The following is a 23,198-nucleotide window of genomic DNA, read 5'->3' as shown; positions in this document are numbered from 1 at the left end:
CAGATTAAAATGAAATTGGGAAATATTTAAACAAAATCAATAAAAATACGATAAAACTAAAAATAGAAAATAGTACATTTTACAACTAAGTCAACATGTGATTGATGCTTCAAGATTCTTACATACAGATTAGTAGCCCTGCTTCTATTTGATTTTTGACACTATGGATCTTTATAAATCCAGCTTTTTAAGGCTATGAGCTTTAAAAATGGTAGAACCTATATTAGTAGAAGGGGGTTGCTTCCGTGGAAATTCTCTATGCCTGTGAAATCACAGGTCCAGCGCCTCTTCCTCTTTATACCACAGCTTTGTATCTGTGATTGATTCATTATGATGTTTCCAAGTGTGCCACTAAAAAAAGGAAATGCCTTTCTATACGAGGTAATAATGCTGCTAAGAGTGTGTCAGTTTGGTGAGTAAAAAGGTTAGAAAATGCTTGAGGTGATCTTGAAGGGGGTTCAAAGCAACCTTTCCTGAAAATAAAAAAATAGCAAAATAGTAATTTAACATATATAATATATAATTAAAGGCTAATTTTTTAAGCTTATACATTTCTTCTACCAGCACTTTAAAATGAGTAACCATCATATTCATGGATGACTTTAAGGTGTGGGCCCAATCATTCCTTTTTTTCGAAGGGGAAACAAAAGTGAGGTACTCCAGAACATGTGAGCATTGGTCTGTTACCATAATGAGAACTGCACTGTCTTGGGACCTAATCTTGCTTCTAGTTTTAGGGCATTAAAAATGAAACAAATAGCAAGATATATCCCATATCTCATTCTGCATGTTAATTCCATCACCTCTGTGTCACACAAGGGGTAGCATTCTTTTTCTACTCTGAAATTGTTCTTCTTCTTCTTTTTTTATTTTTTGCAGGGGGGAAGGCAGGGCAATTGGGGTTAAGTGCCTTGCCCAAGGTCACACAGCTAGTAAATGTGTCAAATGTCTGAGGTTGGATTTGAACTCAGGTCCTCCTGACCCCATGGCCAGTGTTGTACTCACTGTGCCATCTAGCTGTCCCTACTCTGAAATTTTGGTGATAATTATGATAATCAGAGGTCTTAATCTAGAAACAAAAAATATCTTGAGATGAGAAACTATGGGAGAAAACAATTATTTTGAAAATATGTGGAAATTGAAATTTGCGGGATTTTCTCTAACTTTTCCTTATTCCTTTATCAAGCCTGTAGCGGTATCATGAAGAAAGAGCCCCTTTTATTCCTCCTTAAGATAACATATCATGTACATTGTCAGTTGGGTTATCCAAGTCTCTAAAAGTCTTATTCCATCTCTTGGACTAATGAGATCAGAAAAGTAAGAGATCCTAGTTTTTATTGGTATTTGAATGAGAACTATCTTTCCCAGGTAAGTCAAATGGGGTCTTATGCTCTGAGCTATAGTTTTAAATTTTCTTTAAAACTGTTGGGAACAGGAGCTAAGTATTTGAAAAGCTACAGACTTTCCCTCAAGCTAGATACTCCTGTTTCTTGCAGTTAATTAAAGGGAAGATCACCAAACAACAAAAGTCAGCTTGCCCAAACCCAAGAACAGAACATCCAATAGACCGTTTCATTAGCCATCATTAAAGTGTTTTCCTTTAGAAAGCAAGCTTACAGTGCTCATCTTTTGGAGGGAATGAGCTGGTAATTAAGCTACCCCACTAGGTTCAGCCAACAACAACAAAAAAAAATGATCAGGATAATTACGTACACATAGTGTGAATAATAGAATTAGTGTGGCAGTAAAAACATGATGGCTTTGGCTTTTTGCTGCCATCTGCTGGGGACAAAGTAAAACAATGTTTTCTAGTTGAGTTGAAGGCCGTACAACTGGTCTAAGGGTGGAGCATTTTACCAATGGCAAAACCACTTACGGAAAAAAGCACTGAGAATAAATGGCAAGATTTGGCTTTCTAACTATCCCTTCATGTGGTCATCTAGGCAAAGGTATTATTTTGGCATTTGGACCACTAGCTTAGATTGCATTATATTGCATTATATTTGATAGAAAAGCCTCCTATCAGACCAAGGTTTTCCATGTTCTATACAGTGTAAGAAGGGGTATCAAACACTGAATTCTTCTAAATACAAAATAAGTCTCCTGTCTCATGTTCTCTATTAATAATTGGTACAGAACTGAGAGCTTCATTTTTGACGTGGTTAAACTGAAGGATTTCATTCATTATTCATTATGACCAACATTCATTTAAATAATTTCTAATGGATTTTCAGTATCTTTTAGCAGAACTATGATGCTTCAGCATCCACAAGATCACTCTGACACAATAAGAAATTATTTGTCGGGGCGGAGCCAAGATGGCCGCATGAAGGCAGCCTCTTACCGGAGCTCTCTCACAAGGTCTGTCAGATTCCCATAAAAAAGTGAATTTGAGCAGATTTGAGAGAGTCAGAAACCGCGAGCAGTCTGCGTGGGGCAAATTTCCGAGCCGGGAGAGTCTGAAAGGCCAGAGGAACGAACCTGCAGGCGCGGAGAGTGCTCGGTGCGGAGCTGCTCCAGACCAAGGCGGAAGCGGCCGGCCGGGAAATCCACGTGGGAGACGAGCTGGGAGAAAGCTGGGCGCCCGAAACCGGCAGAGATCCCCAGGCCTCCCAACACAGGACGGCAGTCTCTGGGAGCGACGAGAGGCAGCGCAACGCCAACAGCCGCGAAAACACCCAGTTCTGACGCTTGCAAAACCCAGGATCTCGGCCTCTTGAACTTCCGGAAGACTCAATGGCTAGGTAAGCGGCTCTAACCCCTCCCCCCCTCACCCAGAGAATTCCTCGGGAAAAAAAAAAAAAAAAAAGAGAACTGAAACAGAGGAGAGAGTAGCGGGGCTTCACAGGACTAATACTAGAAGCTCATTAGTCCCAGAGGGGAAGAGTCGGCAGGGGGCCAAGCCAGGAGCCCAGACGTAACCTTGCTCCCCCAGGGGAAGCGCCAGTCATCAGCTCAAACAACAAACAGCTGAGACCATTGCTGAAAAGCAAGTGCTGGAGAGCACCCATAGGGAGTGAGACGCCAGGGAGCCAGACCCCTCCCCCACACCTCAGGAAACTGAAGGTTATAATTTTAGACTCACAACCCCCAGAATAAGAAAGCTGGGACAGAAAGCCCTGAGACTCACAGATAGAAATTCGTTCTAACGCCAGCAAAAGGCAATCCAACATGAAGAAGAACACAAAAAAACCGAGGACAATAGATTCTTTTTATGGAGACAGGCAGGATCAAAATATCGACTTAGAAGAAGATAGCAATGACACGGTAGATGCATCAGATACCTCAAAAGCTAATATGATCTGGTCTCCAGCCCAAAAAGCACTGCTGGAGGAGCTAAAAGAGGATTTTAAAAACCAAATTAGGGAGCTAAAAGAAAATATGGAAAAAATGGAAAAAAGGGAGAAAAAATCCACTGACGAAATCAAGTCCCTAAAGAATAAGATTGGCGAAATGGCTATGGAGATTCAGAATCTAGAGAGAGAAAAGGACACCCTGAGAGGTGAAATCAACCAATTGAAAATGGAGGCTCAAAAGCAAAATGTAAACACTAACTCATTTAAAATTAGACTTGAGCAAGTGGAAGCTAATGAATCTATGAGGCATCAAGAAGTAATAAAACAAAATGTAAAGAATGAAAAAATAGAAAAAAATGTGAAATATCTGATTGGCAAAACAACTGACCTGGAAAATAGATCCAGGAGAGACAATTTGAGAGTTATTGGTCTACCGGAAATCCACGATGAAAAAAGGAGCCTTGACAGTATCTTCGAAGAAATTATCAAAGACAACTGCCCAGAGGTCCTAGAACCAGAGGGCAAAATAGTCATTGAAAGAATTCACCGATCACCCCCTGAAAGAGATCCCAAACTGAAAACACCAAGAAATATTATAGCCAAATTTCAGAGCTATAAACTTAAGGAGAAAATACTGCAAGCAGCCAAAAAGAAGCAATTCAAATATCGTGGAACTACAGTCAGGATCACGCAGGATCTCTCAGCTTCCACATTAAAAGACAGGAGAAATTGGAATATGATATTCCGAAGGGCAAAGGAGTTGGGACTACAACCAAGGATCAACTACCCAGCAAAACTAAGCATAATTTTCCAGGCAAGGCGATGGACATTCAATGAAATAAGGGAATTCCAGACCTTCCTGACGAAAAGGCCAGAACTCAATGGAAAATTTGATCTCCAAATACAAACCTCAAGAGAGACATAAAAAGGTAACCGGGGGAAAAACGCCACAAACTTCATTAACCAATAAGCTTAGGTTGTTTACATCTTTATGTGGGATTATATCATCTTATGTATGTTTTTTATGTATATATATATACATATACATATATAAGTCATTCTTGTGAATGGTACAACTATTGTGAGAAATGAAAGGGATATACATAGGTTGTGAATGCCTGTATAAATTAACTGATGTAAAGATATAAAATATAAATAAGAGATATAAAGGGAGGGCTATGAGGGAAGTGGTAAGAAGGTTGTAGAAAAGGGTAAATTACACCAAAGGAAGTGGCAAAAAAACATATTATAGTAGAGGGAAAGAAGGGAGGGAGAAGAGCAGTATTTGAGCTTTACTGTCATCTGATCTAGTTCAAGAAGGGAATAACATACTCTGATAAGTTTAGAAATCTAACTTGTCCTACGGGAAGTGGGAGGGAAAGGGGGGAAAAAGGGAGGGGGGAGGGCAGAAGGAAGAGGAGAAGTAGCAAGTGGGTAACGGTTAGATAAGGGAGGGGAATAAAGAGGGAGGGTTAACTGAGGAAAGCGGCGGTCAAAAGCAAAACTTTGTTGGGGAGGAGAAGGGGAAAGGGAGAAATAAAAGCATAAACAGGGGGAATTAGGATGGAGAAAAAGACACAGATAGAAATCATAACCCTGAACGTGCAGGGGATGAACATTCTCACAAAACAGAAGCAGATAGCAGAATGGATTAAAAACCATAATCCTACAATATGCTGTTTACAAGAAACACATCTGAAACAGGGGGATACACATAGGGTTAAGGTAAAAGGCTGGAGTAAAATATATTGTGCCTCAGCTAAAGTAAAAAAAGCAGGTGTCGCAATCCTAATCTCAGACAAAGCAAAAGTAAAGATAGATCTAATTAGAAGAGATAAGGAAGGACATTATATCCTGCTAAAAGGCACCATAAACAATGAAGCAATATCATTGCTTAACATATATGCACCAAGTGGTAAGGCATACAAATTCTTAGAGGAGAGGTTAAGGGAGTTACAGGAAGAAATAGACAGCAAAACTATAATATTGGGAGACCTCAACCTCCCCCTTTCTGAACTTGATAAATCTAACCTCAAAATAAATAAGAAAAAAGTTAAGGAGGTAAACAGAATTTTAGAAAAGGCACATATGATTGACCTCTGGAGAAAACTGAATGGGGATAAAAAGGAATATACTTTCTTCTCAAAAGTACATGGCACATACTCAAAAATTGACCATGTACTTGGGCATAAAAACCTCACAATCCAGTGCAGAAAAGCAGAAGTAGTCAATGCATCCTTTTCAGATCATGATGCAATAAGAATCATTTTTAATAAAGCACCATGGAAAAATAAGCTAAAAACTAATTGGAAACTAAATAATTTAATTCTAAAGAGTGGGCCAAAGATCAAATCAGAGAAACAATTAATAATTTCATTCAAGAGAATGACAATAATGAAACAACATACCAAAACTTTTGGGATGCAGCAAAAGCTGTTCTTAGGGGAAGTTTTATATCTCTAAATGCCTACATGAATAAAATAGGGAAAGAGGAGATCAATGATCTGGGCATACAGCTGAAAAAGCTAGAAAAAGAGCAAATTGAAAACCCCCAATTAAATACCAAATTAGAAATACTGAAAATCAAAGGAGAGATTAATAAAATTGAAACCAAGAAAACTATTGAATTAATAAATAAAACAAAGAGCTGGTTTTATGAAAAAACCAATAAAATTGACAAACCTTTGGCCAATTTGATTAAAAAAAAGAAAGAAGAAAATCAAATTACCAGTATAAAAAATGAAAAGGGTGAGGTCACCTCTAATGAAGAGGAAATCAAAACAATAATTAGGAATTATTTTGCCCAACTGTATGCCCATAAATTTGACAACCTTAGAGATATGGATGAATATCTACAAAAACATAAACTGCCCAGACTAACAGAGAAGGAAGTGAAATTTCTTAATGACCCCATATCAGAAAAAGAAATTGAGCAGGCCATCAACGAACTCCCTAGGAAAAAATCTCCAGGGCCAGATGGTTTTACATGTGAATTCTATCAAACATTTAAAGAACAACTAATTCCAATACTTTGCAGACTATTTGGGAAAATAGGGGAAGAAGGAGTCCTACCAAATTCTTTTTATGACACAAATATGGTACTAATACCTAAACCAGGTAGAGTTAAAACAGAGAAAGAAAATTATAGACCAATTTCTCTAATGAATATTGATGCAAAAATTTTAAATAAAATATTAGCAAAAAGATTGCAGCAACTCATTACGAGAATAATACACCATGACCAGGTAGGATTTATTCCAGGAATGCAAGGCTGGTTCAATATTAGGAAAACTATTAGCATAATTGATCATATCAACAACAAAACTAGCAAAAACCATATGATCATCTCAATAGACGCAGAAAAAGCCTTTGACAAAGTACAACACCCATTCCTATTAAAAACACTAGAAAGCATAGGAATAAGGGGAACCTTCCTCAAAATTATAAATAGCATCTACCTAAAACCATCAACAAGCATTATTTGTAATGGGGATAAACTAGATGCATTCCCAATAAGATCAGGGGTGAAACAAGGATGTCCATTATCACCCCTATTATTCAATTTGGTTCTAGAAACATTAGCTGTAGCAATAAGAGAAGAAAAAGAAATTGAAGGAATTAGAATAGGAAAAGAAGAAACTAAATTATCACTTTTTGCAGATGATATGATGATTTATCTAGAGAATCCTAGAGAATCAAGTAAAAAACTACTTGAAATAATAAACAACTTTAGCAAAGTTGCAGGATATAAAATAAACCCACATAAATCCTCAGCATTCCTATACATTAATGACAAAGCCCAACAGCAAGAGATAGAAAGAGAAATTCCATTCAAAGTTACTGAAGGCACTATAAAATATTTGGGGGTCTATTTGCCAAGACAAACCCAGGGCCTATATGAACATAACTATGAAACACTTTTCACGCGAATAAAATCAGATCTAAATAAATGGAGAAATATCAGTTGCTCATGGTTAGGCCGAGCTAATATAATAAAAATGACAATTCTACCTAAATTAATCTATCTATTCAGTGCCATACCAATCGAACTACCAAAATTTTTTTTTACTGAGCTGGACAAAATAATAACAAAATTCATTTGGAAAAACAAGAGGTCTAGAGTATCTAGGATATTAATGAAAAGACATGCTAGGGATGGTGGTTTAGCCACACCAGATATTAAACTGTACTACACAGCAGCAGTCATCAAAACTGCCTGGTACTGGTTAAGAAACAGGGGTGTGGATCAGTGGTATAGGATAGGTACACAAGTAGGTGAAATCAACAAGTTTAGCAATCTACTCTTTGATAAACCCAAAGAAGCCAGTTTCTGGGCTAATAATTCACTATTTCACAAAAACTGTTGGGAAAATTGGAAAATGGTAGGGCAAAAACTGGGCATAGACCAATATCTTACACCATATACCAAAATAAAGTCAAAATGGGTTCATGATTTAGGAGTAAAAGTTGATACTCTAAGTAATTTGGGAAAGCAAGGAATAGTTTACTTATCAGATTTGTGGAAAAGTAAAGAATTCATGACCCAACAAGAGATAGAGAGCATTACAAAATGCAAAGTGGATAATTTTGATTATGTCAAATTGAAATGTTTTTGTACAAAAAAAGCCAATGCAACAAGAATTAGGAGGGAAGCAGAAAATTGGGAGAAAATCTTTGCAACTAGTATCTCTGATAAAGGCCTCATTTCTAAAATATACAGGGAGCTAAGCCAAATATATAGGAATACAAGCCATTCCCCAATTGAGAAATGGTCAAGGGATATGAACAGGCAGTTTTCAGAGGAAGAAATTAAAGCTATCTACAGGCATATGGAAAAATGCTCTGGATCGCTGCTGATTAGAGAAATGCAAATCAAAACAACTCTTAGATACCACATCTCTCCTGTCAGATTGGCTAAAATAACAAATCAGGAGAATGATAAATGCTGGAAAGGATGTGGGGAAATTGGAACATTGTTGCATTGCTGGTGGAGTTGCGAGCTGATCCAGCCATTTTGGAGGGCGGTGTGGAACTATGCCCAAAGGGCTATAGAAATGTTCATACCCTTTGACCCAGTAATACCACTTCTAGGGTTGTATCCCAAAGAAATCAGGCAAGCGGGAAAAGGACCCATATGTACAAGAATATTTATAGCAGCTCTCTTTGTGGTAGCCAAGAATTGGAAATCAAAGGGATGCCCATCAATTGGGGAATGGCTGAACAAGCTGTGGTATATGAAGGTGATGGAATACTATTGTGCCATAAGAAATGGGGATGATGCAGACTTCATAACAACATGGAAAAACCTACACGACATAATGCTGAGTGAGCGGAGCAGAGCCAGGAGAACGCTGTGCACAGCCACAGATATGTGGATTCCTTGAGGACCAACCCTGACATACTGCGCTTCTCTCAGCAACCTAAAGGGGCAAGGACAACTCCAGGGGACTCACGATGGAGAATGCTATCTTCATTCAGAGAAAGAACTGCGAAGTTTGAATACAGACTGAGGCACACTACTACATGCTCGCCTTTTCTGCTTCTCTTTTGTTTTTGGTTTTGGGGTTTTTTTTTTGTTTTTTTTTTTTTGGTTCTGTTTCTTCTTTCTCATGATTCATTCCATTGGTCAAAATTCTTCTCCACGACTTGACTGGAGCGTGGATTAATTCAATGCGAAGTTATACATGACAGTTGTATGAGACTTCATGCCGTCTTGGGGAGGGAGGGGGGAGGGAGGGGAGAAAAACTGGAGCTCAAAACTATGTAGAACCGTGTGTGGTAAACTAAAAATAAATAAAAAATAAATTTAAAAAAAAAAAAAAAGAAATTATTTGTCGTGTTTATGTTGACTCCTTAGTGATATTGACTTGTGAGAAGGAGTTGATCATGTAATTCTCAAGGTCTCGGTGTTCTAGTTACTATCCTAGCATGGATTTCCCCATTCTTCTCTAAAGAGAGAATAAGGAACAAAGATGTAAAATATGCCCAATTGCATGAAAATCCTGGATCACTACTATGTTATCTTCAGATATGTTTTTAACAGCTTTTTAGAAAAAAGTCATATATTCACCTTAGGTCTTTCCACAATGCTGCTCCTTCCTTCCCTCCTTCTTTCCCTCCTTCCTTCCTTTCTTCCTTCCTTCCTTCCTTTCTTCCTTCCTTCCTTCCCTCCCTCCTTTCTTCCCTCCTTCTTTCCCTTCTTCTTTCCTTCTTTCCTTCCTTTCTTCCTTCCTTCCTTCCTTTCTTCCTTCCTTCCTTCCCTCCCTCCTTTCTTCCCTCCTTCTTTCCCTTCTTCTTTCCTTCTTTCCTTCCTTTCTTCCTTCCTTCCTTCCTCCCTCCCTTCCTTCCTTCTTTCCCTCCTCCCTCCCTCCCTCTGTCTACATGGAGAATCATGTACTTACATGTGGGTGCTCTGCCAAAAGGAAAGTAGATTTCTTGAAATACAACTCTGGAAACCAGGCTTTGGTAAGGCCCACTGGGATTCAAATGGTGCTACTTGAGTATGACTTAAACCCAAATCCCTTGGCTCTCACTGACTGGCCAATAATAAGTCCCAGCCCAAGTCTCCCTTGGTCATTTTGATGTCTCAGAGTAAGCGTAAAGAGAAATTGTTTCTGTTTTGGCCAGAAACCCTGACAGTCTTCCCCTGCAGATTGATTTTTAATCTGAGTAGGTAAAAGAGGCCTTCTTTGCCTCATTTCTTAACTAGTTTTAATCACTGAATGGGTACAGTCTCCGACAAACTGAGACTTGGGAAAGAATTTAGCTTAAGAAGTCCAAGGTCTCCCACTGAATCCCAGGCCATCTCCAGTTATTCTGATCTATCCCTTGCCACTGGACCAGATGGCTCTGGAGGAGAGAGTGAGGCTGGTGACTTTGCACAGTCCTCCCTCACTTAAATCCAATTCATTTGCAAAACAAGACATCACCTTCCTAATGTCGTTGGTCCTCTCTGAGAACAAAGAACAAACAACAAGGTATATTCCATTCTGCAGGTTAACTCCATCACCTCTCTGTCACACAAAGGGGTAGCATTCTTTTCCTACCCTAGTTTGGTTTATAATTAGGTTGATCAGAGGTCTTAAGTCTTTAAAATTGCTAATGTTTATTTGTTTGTGCGTATTTGTTATAAGGGATTGGTTTTGGTGGAGAGAGAGAAAATAAATACTCAAGTATCAAAAATAATAATTAAAAATATATTCTATATTTCATTCTGTTCGCAGAAGAGTAGCACTGTGATTTGTGGGATCCCAGGTGGGTACGTTGGTATGCAAAGAAATCATACTCTTGCAGCTACGATTCCAATTCCAGTGGTCAACCTGGCTCCATATACTTGGAATAAAAGAAGTTCCAGGGCATAAACAAAAATGTAAATTATAAGCCTATGGAAGTGTTGGAGCTTCAGCATTATTTCTGCAAGCACAGAAAGATGGAAAGGGATATATGATAGGCAGAGAATGACTTACAGCGGTAGAATTAAACTCAAATAGAAATAGATCCCTGTGGACCACTAATTAAGTTAGGAAACCATAGCTTAGCATCATCTATGTTATATTTTTATTTCTATTGTTAAAAATGTCCCTATTAGATTTTAATCTGGGGCCACACTCTGGAGTTTTAGTGTACTAGCAGCCCTGGGGCAGGCGTTTGACACCTTTGGATGTTCGATACTTCGGATTGAGCAGAGCCTCCAAGGGAACAAAGTGGCATAGAAGAATGAACCTTGATTTTAGAGGCACAGGATTCAAATTCCAGCTTTGTTGCTTACTGTTTAAACGAGCTTGAACAAGTCCCTTTATCTCTCTAGGATTAAGCTCCCTTATCTATAAGATGAAGGGATTGGAATAGATCATCTGTAAGGCACCTTCCAGATCAATGTCTGTAACCCTATAATCCTAACACTTAAGTAAATATGATAGGGCAGCATGTGGGCAAAATTCAAGGAATCTGGATAGCCAAGACCAACTCTTATTTTGAGAATTGAGAAGAATACCCTATCAGATTATCCTAAAATTTATTTATTGGTTAGAAGAAACAGTTATTCTGGAAGTAGGAAAACATGTACTAGATAGCCACTAGATAGGTATGAAAGTTTGAATGATGGAAGAATTTGTTGTTCGGTCATTTTCAATCATGTCTGACTCTTTGTGTTCCCATTTGGAGTTTTCTTGGCACAGATATTGGAGTGGTTTGCCATTCTTTTCTACAGCTCAGTTTACAGATGAGGAAACAGGCAAACAGGGTTAAGAGACTTGCCCAGGGTCACACAGCTAGTAAGTTTCTGAGGCCAGATTTGAACTTAGTAAGATGAATCTTCCTGACTCCAGGCCTGGCACTCTATCTATCATCTATCATCCACCTAACTGCCCCTAAAAATTTGATAGTACCATTAAATAGCAAAGTGAATGTAAGGAAGGAAAAATGTAAAGAATGACTTCTACCACCATCATCAGAATCTGTACAAAATTTTATTTGACCTTGAATGTCAAGCACAGTACAAAAGTTATAGCATGACAACTGAAAAACCAAACATCTGAAAGTCACTTCTACATAAAAGCTTTTCTGTACAGTACATGACTGAGCAATATTAATTTAACCATCTGCCTTAATTGATCAATGAGCAGTGGGATTTGTGCAACTGCTGTCCTTTCAACTGAAGCCTGTTTTGTTTTCTTTTTTCCTGTTAGGGATACATACAAAAATTAACATACATTAACATAGACATGTAGTGAATAAAATGGAAAATGAAGGCATACAACAAACATTGCAGTTAGGCAGAGAGCATGGGGAATGAAGGCCTCAGCATTTGTACTCATACTTTTTTTTTTGAACATGCAGGAGAGAGTAATAATGAAACTGACTTTTCCCCACAACATTCTGTATTTTTTAGTATCATCTGTCTAGTATAATTTCTTTCCTAGTCAGTTTTAAATTAATCATTATGGTCATTAATTAAGCAGTGAGAGAAATAGCTACATAAAGGATATTTCATGTAGTTTTCAATAACCAAATTCATCTTCCCCTTTGGCTAATGAACAAGCAAGAATTGTGAGATATGAAGCATACATAACCATGAGATTCACACAAACATGAAACTGAAATCAAATGATTTGCTGCATGGAGACTGAATGTGAAACATTTCACAGTGATGGGCAACTGATAAACTAATACTGCACTGCTACAAGGCAATGGTGGTAGCTAATTTTATTCAATTTTAATTCAAATTAGTGGACTTATGAGGAACCCTCCTCATTTAGCTAATGCTTCTAATGTAAAGGCTCCATATGGAGAAGCCTTTAAAACCAAGAAGCAGCATTATCTTTTCATTATTTCATTATTTGTTTTCTTTATAAAACCGAGGTACTTCAGTTCCTTTTCAAAGGATTATTGCCGATAATCTTCCTGAGACTTGCAAGACCGTAAAAGAAAAGCACCATGCCTAGTCTGCTGATGAAGGCATTGCATATTAATAGTTTGGCCCTTTTCTAAATGGATCTCTTCCAACGATCACACTGAAACATAAGGATGGATCACAGATTCCAGGGGGTCCAGTTGGCCCTTGTATTCCAGGATTTCCTTGGTCTCCATCTTTGCCGGGAAGACCTGGTTCTCCGGGATGCCCTTCTTTGCTAATTCCAGGAGGACCCTCGGGACCTACAACAAAAATATTATTCATCGATGAATAGACAACCTTCTGATTACACCACCTATCACATTAGACAGGGCAGCTAGATAGTTCGATGGATAGAGCTTTGAGGCCAGAGTCAGGAAGACCTTAATTCAAATTCAGCCTCAGACACTTACTAGCTGTGTGACCCTGAGCAAATCACTTTAATCTCTTATTTGTCTTAATCCACTCAAGAAGGAAATGGCAAAGCACTCTAGTATCTGTGCCAAGAAAACCTCACAGACAGTAGGGTCCTTGGGGTCACGAAGAGTCGAATGTGACTGAATCAACTGAACAGCAACCACATTAGACAGATCAACATGATTTTTTAAAAAGCAATATCTATTTTGCCAAAAAGCTAAGCTAACATGTTGGGGCAATTGATATTTCCCTTCCTGAAAACTGCAGTCATCCTTCAGCTACTCCGGGGCTGACTTTTCCATTTTTGACATGTTCTTGCTCCTTTATTGGGAAGAAGGCAACGCTTCCTGGATTTTAGAACCAGAGAACCTGTGTTCAAATTCTGTTGTTGTTTTTGTTGTTCAGTCATTTAGTCTTTCAGTCAACTCTTCATGACCCCAAGGACCACACTGTCCATGGGGTTTTCTTGGCAAAGGTACTGGAGTGGTTTGCCATTTTCTACTCCAGTACATGAAGGCAAACAGAGGTTAAGTGACTGGTCCAGGGTCATGCATCTAGTAAATATCTGAAGCCGAAATTGAATTCAGGTCTTCCTGACTGTAGGCCTCCATTGAAATCCTAGTGATTCAAGTTACTTCTACCCATGTGACTTTGAGCTTCTACCTGCATGACATTAATATCTCTGAGCCTCATTTTTCTCATAAGGAAAACTAAATAACATCAAAGTCTTCTTCTAAATCTAAATCTATGGTCCTATGATTCCATGAGTCTTTTGAGGCGTTTCATGATAAATCAGGAGTGGTTGAATTAAGGTACAGACAAATAAGTTTTACTCCTTATTAGAAGATCTATAATATATCTAAGATGTGCAATTTCTATTATCTATTTTTTTACATATCTAAACTTATTATCATAATCCAACATATGTCAGACCAATGCCCAATTGTTTGTTCTGGCACTATTCAAACGACTACATTCAACTCAAATGTGGATTCACTAAGCCACCAAAATTAGTCAGGGATACAGAATTACAGATTCTCGGGGTTAGACAGGATCTCAAAGGTCATCATCTAGTTCCATAAATACTTAAAAATAAATGCCTTTTCTACAAATCCCTGACAAGTGGTTATCCAGCCTTCACTAGGATGCCTTCAGCAATAGAGAACTCACACCTCCTGAGGCAGCCTATCACCTCTCTAGAGAAGTCAAGGCCTAGTTTGGCTTGGCACCAGATAAACCACTCTACGAACTGGGTGGCAGAATTTGTTGTTGTTGTTGAGCTGTTTTCCAGTTGTGTCCAACTCTTCGTGAACCCATTTGGGGTTTTCTTGGCAAAGATATTGGTGTGGTTTGCCATTTCCTCCTTTAGTTCATTTTACAGATGAAGAAACTGAGGCAAACAAGATTAAGTCACTTGCCCAGCTTCACACAGCTAATAAGTGTCTGAGGCCAGATTTCAACTCAGAAAGATGAGTCTTCCTGACTCCAGACCTGGCACTCTATCCACAATTCCACCTACCTTCCCTGTTCAGTCATTTCAAACTCTTTGTTACCCTATTTGTAATTTCCTTGGCAAAGATACTAGAGTGGTTTGCCATTTCTTTCTCCAGCTCATTTTGTAGATGAGAAACTGAATCAAAGAGGGTTAAGTAACTTTGTCCAAGGTCATAGATCTAGTAAGCATCTGAAGCTGGATTTGAACCCAGGTGTTCCTGAATCCAGGCCTGGAACCCTATATCACCTAGCTGTTCTTGTGGCAGAATTAAATAGGTACTAAGAAAGAGATAAGGATCAGAGGATTCATGGAAAATCTTCAGATGACAAGAAGCCAAACGTATTGCTGTATTAAATATATTAAAATGGATAAAATGAGATATTTGTACAGTACTTTGCAACCTTAAAGTACTATAGAAATGCTGGCTATTAATATTGTTATTAGTTAATTCTTAAAACAAATATGCAATATTTACTTGGTTTATGTCAACCCTTACCTGGAGGGCCTGGGGGGCCTTGTTCTCCTGGAGGCCCAAACCCTTGGTTACCCTTTGCCCCATTTCTTCCTGGTTGTCCTGCAGAATATTAAACTATTATCTTTCTTGATAAATCACTCAAGTTTGGGGGTTTTTTAGAGGGGGAGGGAAGAGTTAGGAAGATAATACATATAACCAAAGGGAACAAATATTTTTTTAAAAAATATATAAACAGACTTGCAATCTATCATTCTTGTTCATTTAACTTAATTTGCAACAAACATTAAAGGTAATTTTATGCAATTGTTCATTTGAGGACTAGACACTGGAGTGAATCAAAGGCCAACATGAAAATAGAGATGCAGAAATTGACTAGTGGTCTTATGCTGTTTTTTGGAAACCACAGATTTTCACTTACTACCTCAATGAAGAGAGGCTTAAAAATGTTTGTATGAATTGGGATGGAAAGAGTTGAAAGGGAAATAATCACAATTAACACAGTGTATCTATTGAATCCTGAAAGGCACACAGAATAACATTAGAAAGTAGTTGAAAAAGGTGAACAGTTGAGAAACAGAAAGGTCAAAATCTTAAAAAAAAATTTGAAGGAAGGGAAGATGCTTTTGTGTAAAGATTGTGTATGGAATTCACTATGAAAGGAAGAAAATATCCTAATCAAAAGTATAGGATGATTTCAACATTTTCATCTTGTGATTCCACATTACTTATAGCTTTGGCCTTTCTCTCTAAAGCATCTCACCAGGAGGGCAAAAACCTTGGTGTTCTCTAATGTGTTTCGCTCAGAAGGTTGAGGTATTTATCAAATGTATAGACAGAAGACTAAGCTCTACCATACTAAGAAAAGGGGAAGATATGCATGCTTTTCCAGAGATTTTCCAGGGAAAGGATGAATTTTCATTCATTTAATAGAGCAAAGAAGGGCAGAATGACATAGCAATTAGAGAGTTGGCCTCTAAGACTTGTTTTTAAGTTGGTTTAAGTTTTAACCCTGACACATAAAAACTGTGTGACCCTGGCCTAGCCAACTAACTTCATGCTGTAGGCAACTCTCTAAAATCACAATTTGCACAGAAAATGCCAACCTGCATTTGTAGTTTCCTCACCTGGAAATCCCTAATACAATGAAAACATAGATCCAGTCCCTCTCCCTATATAGCAAACCAAATGGAATACCTTTTAGCCCTCGAGCACCTGGGTGTCCAGGAGTTCCCATTAGTCCAGGAACACCATCTCTTCCTGGCAACCCAGGAAATCCTCTTGGACCTTCTGGTCCCATTGGACCAGGTGGCCCAGGAAGACCGGGGGAGCCATTTTGAGACTGACAGTGCTCGCAGCTTTGTAATCTTCTGCTATGAAGTAAGACTGGCAACTGGGCTTAAAAAAATAAAAAAAAAACCTTAAAGTGATTATTAGGCATTAATAGGTTCTTCATTTCAAACTGTATTTTATTTTATTTTATTGTTACATTCTGTTAAAAAATTTTCAGGTTTATTTTTTTAATAATAGTTCTTTATGTCACCAAAAATGACAATCTCCTTCCTCTCTCTGAATACTGTGTTATATTCATGAGGGTGAGGAAATATTCTCTTTAATATTTTTAATACTTACCTCTCAAAACATCTGTGCAAACTTGCCGTATGAACTGCTCTGAAAATTCTTTCCCCTGCATTAGAGATATAGGTATTATCATATGTATGATAGTTACTTAAAAAGCAATAAAGAACATATTTTTTTTAAAAAAATAGAAAAAAAGACATACTGGTTTCCCATCTAATCCCGGAGGTCCTCGAGGGCCTGTTTCCCCATCCTGTCCTCTTGGACCAATGGGCCCCATTAAGCCATCCAGCCCTGATTCTCCTTTAGGCCCACTGGCACCTCTACTGCCAGGATCTCCCTTTTCACCCTTCTAAATCCAAAGAGAACAAAACAAAATCTTAAATACTGCATAATATATGACTGCTACAAATGACGACAACAAGAACGAATATTCCAAGACATCATATATAAAAGAAAACTGGGTAGGCTAAAAATGGAAAACTCTGAAATTGATGTGTAAAGAAATTTAATTCACGTTCCTCTCCAATTAGAATTGGTTATAAAAGAGACAATCAGCCTTGCCCATCACTCAGACTGCAAGCTCCCTGAAGACAGAGACCAAGGAGATATTTATCTATAAATCTCACTTGGTACCCAAAACAGTAATTTTCCTAAATTTACCATTTAAGCACTTATTGGATTGAATGAAATGAAATTCTCCTTTTTCCTGTTGTCTGAATTTTGGTAATCTGGGTTTGTAGGCCCTTCACCATGGATCAGTAGAGACTAAGAAATAAAACTCAATAAGTCATTTCTAATACTCATTCAAATTCATTTTAAATCATTAACATAGAGCTTATAAAAAAACTATTGACCAAAACCATAAAAGAACAGTTCGTGGACTTTAATTTCCTGTTCAATGGATTTCGTTATCTATAATCTCCCTCTAACACTTTAAGTTGATCATAACTTACTTGGAAGACCTTTTGTTTAAATACATAATTGATAATACTACTGAGATAGAAAATGCATAATATAGAAATTTTTAAATTGTGATTTTTCTTTTATCAAACTCATATAGTTATAAGGACTTAATGAAATGTCAATTTATCTCATGGACAAACCTCTCAATTCAATAATGTGGATGGATAAGAGAAATCCATCATTTCAATTAGAAAAACCAACACGAAAACATAAAAACCACATTTTTATATCAATACATGCAAAAAACTCTAACAAAGTATATCACTTGTTATGTTTGTAAAAACCTACAAAAACAGGTATAAAAGAGCCTTTTAATATCATAAAAGTATATATCTAAAACTCAAAACAAGTATCATATGCAATGGAGATACAATAGAACCTTTCCCAATAAATATAGGAGCAAAGCAAGAAGGCCCCCTCTCCCCACTGTTATTTAATATAGTTCTAGAGATGTTTGCAATAGCTATAAGATAAAAGAAAAAAAATAGAATACAGGCAATGAGGAGACCAAACTATCTCTACTTGCTAATTGGCAAATTGGCAAAAATGACCAAAAAATTGGGAATTGTTAGTGGTGAAGGAGCATAATTGGTGATATATGAATCAATATGACCATTGTGGGAAGCTTTTTGGAATTATGAAAATAAAGTGACTAAAATTTCCATATCCTTTGACCCAGAGATTCCATCAATAGACATATCCCAAGGAGGCCAATGATAAGAAGAAAGATCTTACATACTAAAACATTTACAGTACAGCATTTGGTAATAGCAATGAATTGGTGAAAAAAAAAAGGTTGCTGGGTATTGATTTGAAAATTGATAAAGAAATAATGGTACATGAATGTAGAGGAATATAACTGTCCTACAAGAAATGACCAATGTGATGGAAACAGAGATTAAAAGTGAATGTTAGAAAATTATAATAAACAAACATGGTTCAAAACAAGAGATATGAGAAGACCCAGTGGACTAACCCCTACCCCTTTGCAAAGGCAGAACGTCCATAAGTATTGTACATTACATGTATTTTCAGACTTTTTCAATGTATTGATTAGTTATACTGATTTGTTCCTCTTCTTTTTTTCTTTAAAATACTATTTATTATATAATTCAAACTCTCTGGGAGGGAGAATGGATGGAATATTGGGGCAATTATAGTGATGTAAAAAAACCAAAAGATATCAATAAAAATTGTTTTTGTTTTTTTTTTTGTAAAATAGCAACTTCAAGAATAGGCCCTCCTCGCGATGGGTTGGTGGCATCAGTGGTCTTCTTGTAAAAAGCACAATACTATTATCATGACTTAAATAATTGTCTAGCACTCCCACTATTGTTTTTTTTCCTGCAGCCATTCTTTGTATTTTAACAGTTAGAAATAACAACAGCTAGCTTTTATTGCTTATATCAGTGATTTTTGTCCTTGAAAAGAGTGCCCTAAGGTCCTCACCAAACAATGTATAGAAAACAGATTCCCACCTGGAAGAGGAATCTGACCAAAGTATTTCAGAGCAACTTAATATCAGTGAGAATAAGGACAGGTGCTCTCAGAACCAATGGGAAGCAACAACTTTTGAAATTTATCCAACATAACATGCAGTTTGGGTGTTCAAATTTCAACAGTTACACTGCAGTGACAATGTTCATTGAAGGTTATTGAAGATCAGTTATGAGGAAAATTAAGGTTTTAAAGCACGTACCTCTCCTTTTGCTCCATGATGGCCTGGAATTCCCTATAGAAACAGAGAAGGGGCAAAAAGACACTATTTTACAATGAAAAGAGAGAGAGAGAGAGATTCGTGTGTTCAATTTACTTAATGTATGATCACTAATGTCAATTTATTTATTTTTCTGTAGCTCCTAAATTTGTTTGAAACTACAGCAATCCACTCTAAAATGTACGTGAAAGGATAGGAGATAAAATGAGATATTTATGAAGTTCTTTACAACCTGAAAACACTGTGTAAGTATTATTATTATTATTATAACCAAAATGCTGCACACAGCACAATGCAGTTGCCCAAATAATCTTTGTAATTCACAATTTTGATCTTCCCCCACTTCTTAACAATATTCAGTGGCTTCCTATTCCTTTGAGTTGTTCAGTCATTTCAGTCATGTTCAACTTTTCATGACCCCATTTGGGGTTTTCTTGGCAAAGATACTAGAGCAGTTTGTCATTTCCTTTTCCAGCTCATTTTACAGATGAGGAAACTGAGGCAAACTGAGTTAAGTGACTTACCCAGGGTCACACAGCTAGTAAGTGTATGCGGCTATATTTGAACTTAGGTCTTCCTGACTCCAAGCACAACACTCTATCCACTGTACCACCTGACTGCCTTTAACCCCTTTATGTTTATATGGAGCTTGCAGAGAGCCCTACCTCCCTTAAATTCAGTTCACTTGCAAGTCAAGACATCACCTTCCTGATGTCATTGGCTCTCTTTGAGAATGAAGGACAAACAACAGTCTGTGAGTAGTAGTAACTGACCCAAACAGCAGTTACAGTTAGGCAATGCTGCTTCCTCCCTCCTGCCTTTCCTCCCTCCTTCCCTTCCTCCCTTCCTTCTTTCCTTCCTTCCTTGCTCCCTTCCTTCCTTTCTCCTTTCCTTCCTTCTTCCTTTCCTTTCTTCCTCCCTTCCTCTCTCTCTTTGCCTCCCTCTTCTCCTTCTGTCCACACAGTGAATCATACCCTTACCTGTGGATGCTCGACCCAAAGGAATATAAATTTTTATCACTGAAACCTTGCAAGATATCTTGTGTTTTACAGAATAGATTTCAAAAAAATGAGACAATTAACTGTTTGACTCATGCAGTTTCATTTATGATTTCTTGTAATACAACATCGGAAACCCAGGCTTTAATAAAGCTCATTGGGTTTCAAATAAATCTTCTTGGTGGTGCCTCAAACCCAAATCACTCTGAATCACTGAATGGCTAACAGTAAATCCCAGCCCAAGCCCCACTTAGTCATTGTTTTGGTTCTGATGCCTCAGAGTGAGTGTAAATAGTAATTGTTTCTGTTTAGGACAGAAATCCTGAGAGTCTTCCCCTCCCAGGCTGATTTTTTTTTTGCTATGTTAAAGCGGTCATTTTGTGCCTCACTTCTTACCTAGCCTTAATCAGTCAATGGATGTTGCCTCAGACAAATTGAGACCTGGGAAAAATCTTAGCTTAAAAAGGCCAAGGTCTCCCCACTATATCTGGGGCCATCTCTGGTCATCCTGATCTATGCCTTGCCACTAGACCCGGATGGCTCTGGAGGAGGGAGTGAGGCTGGTGACCTTGCACAGACCTGCCTCATTTAAATCCAATTCACTTGCAAGTCAAGACATCACCTTCCTGATGTCATTGGTCCTCTTTGAGAAGGAAGGACAAACAACAACAATGTGGACAGGTTGAAATAGGGATTGGAGAAGAAGTAACTGTAAGAACAGTGTTGGTAGCAGCTGCTGTGGGGGTGAAAGACCAACAACACCAGCACACAGGAGGGCTGCTAGCACAGGATCTTTGATCTGCTTTTCTAAGGAAAGCAACTTTAATGTGCTCACAATCTTATTTTAATTAAACATACATATATCATTCACTTAATTCAGGGGGAAAAGCCAGCACCCTGAACTTCAGAGCAAATACAAACAGAAACTACAAACATACATTACGCAAACAGAGCAAACACAAATCATTAGACAGGCTTCTATGTGTCCACAGCAATACATACAATTACCAGAGAGAGAAGCACCAACATCTGTGTCTTCAAATCTGGGGTGCTCCTTAACAACGGCTACCCAGAGTCTCATCTGGTCAAATCACACAACACTCTTCCAGTGAGTGAGAGCCCCAAACAAAACACTAACCTCTGAGTTTATATACCCTGTTCAGGGTCAAAGGCATCACAACCATGGGACTCAAAACCGTGTGAACTAGGCTTTCCCTTGAGGTAAGCAGGTCATCAAAGACTCCAAATTTAATCAAAGAAACAAAGGCCAGACTCATCAAAGGCACTTGATTACAACAATGCTCCAAAAGCGAAAAACAGTAAAAAAAAAAGTCCCACCCTAATTACCAATACAGTAACCTAAAGCGTAAAGTGATGGGCAATCATTAGCTGTTACACTGAGAACACAGAATGGACTGCTTGACAGGCACACATTATTTGGTAATAAATGAGAATGAATGAATCAGTCATTTATTAAGCATCTTCTATGTGCTCAGTGATTTTACAAATATTATTTTATCTTTTCAGTAACACTGGAATTAGTTTCTATTATTATCCTCATATTCCTGATGAGGAAACTGAGGCAAGCAGTGGCTATGTATCTATCCAAGGTCACAGGCTAGTAAATATCTAAGGATGGATTTGAGCTACCTAGTCTGTCTGTCTGTCTGTCTCTCTCCCTCTCTCTCTCTCTCTCTTCTCTCTCTCTCTCCCTCTCTCTCTCTCCTTTATCTCTCTATCATAAAAGTATTCTAAACCATGATGCAGGAATTATTTCCTTTTGAGTCACAGGATGTTGGGGAAGAATATGAGTCTTCATGTGAAATGAGGTACAAGCTGTATGTTTGGAGATTTTTCAAGAGTATATGGTTGGTGCAAAATAAATGAGTGAGGCTCGTGACAAATGCATTAAATACTTAAAGTGAATGATTTTCTACACTGAAAATTAAAGACTGAGCTTAAAAAACCTGAGCTAAAGCACAGGTGGGCTGGGTAAGTACTCATTGTCATTAGGACAACTTCCCAAACACTGTGAAACTACAGCACCAGCCCCTTCCCATGGGGAGATCCTACCTTATTACTTTCTACTAATGGGTATCACAATCCATTTTTCATCCAACAGGACAAAATATGAATTCATTAGCCTGGTATTCAAGGCTCTCCATAATCTAGCTCTCAAAAATTAGTATTTCACAGTGCTTCCTTTTTTGCACCCTATGTTCCAGCCAAATCAAATAACAAGCTGTACCCTAAACTTAGCATGCCTTTCCCCACACCTATGCATTTACACTTGCAGCCAGATGGAAGCAGCTAGATAGCTCAGTGTACAGAGGACTGGGCCTGAGTCAGTAAGACATGATTCAAATCTGACCCCAGACACTTGCTAGCTGTGTGAGCCTGGTCAAGTCACTTAACCTCTGTTTGCCTCAACTGTCTAGAGAAGGAAATGGCAAACCACTCTATTATCTTTGCCCAGAAAACCCCTTGGACATTACGGTCCATGGGGTCTTGAAGAATTGGACACGCCTGAACAACAACATCTGCAAAACACTTCCTTTTCATTTCCCTTTAGAATTCTTCAAGGCTCTGTCCATATACCCCTTTCTCTTCCACCTGCATGGGCTCTTTCCTCCTCATATTTAACTACAACACTTTGCTGAGATCTCTTCTTTGTCCTGATCTTGTAACTTGATTTTATAACTTGTATTATATACTTATTTTGGATGGAGTACTTGCATGTCTACCCTATCCCTCCCCTCCAGTGGAATGTAACCTCCTTGAGAACAAGGATGGTAGGATGTTTTTATCTTTGTCTCATCAGTACCAAGATTTAGAAGCCACTGACTTCAACTTCCTCATATTACAGAT

At 38.0% G+C, this 23,198-nt stretch overlaps 1 protein-coding gene across 1 annotated transcript in view; it reads right to left on the bottom strand.

Annotated features, from left to right (window-relative positions):
• Positions 1 to 11,779: 11,779 nt before the first annotated feature.
• COL21A1 (collagen type XXI alpha 1 chain) overlaps positions 11,780 to 23,198 on the bottom strand; it is a 244,132-nt gene continuing 232,713 nt past the window's right edge. Inside the window, exons 25-30 of the mRNA XM_036765998.1 lie at positions 19,315 to 19,347; positions 16,855 to 17,001; positions 16,704 to 16,758; positions 16,269 to 16,469; positions 15,096 to 15,173; positions 11,780 to 12,950 (exon numbers count right to left, since the gene is read on the bottom strand). Coding sequence (XP_036621893.1) covers positions 12,763 to 12,950; positions 15,096 to 15,173; positions 16,269 to 16,469; positions 16,704 to 16,758; positions 16,855 to 17,001; positions 19,315 to 19,347 — 702 coding nt within the window. The 3' untranslated portion in view covers positions 11,780 to 12,762. The remainder of the gene's footprint in view (positions 12,951 to 15,095; positions 15,174 to 16,268; positions 16,470 to 16,703; positions 16,759 to 16,854; positions 17,002 to 19,314; positions 19,348 to 23,198) is intronic.

Source organism: Trichosurus vulpecula, chromosome 7, assembly GCF_011100635.1.
Source record: "Trichosurus vulpecula isolate mTriVul1 chromosome 7, mTriVul1.pri, whole genome shotgun sequence".
Classification (NCBI taxonomy): domain Eukaryota; kingdom Metazoa; phylum Chordata; class Mammalia; order Diprotodontia; family Phalangeridae; genus Trichosurus; species Trichosurus vulpecula.
The sequence above is the reverse complement of the archived record's forward strand: the minus strand, read 5'-3'. Positions and strand labels throughout refer to the sequence as shown.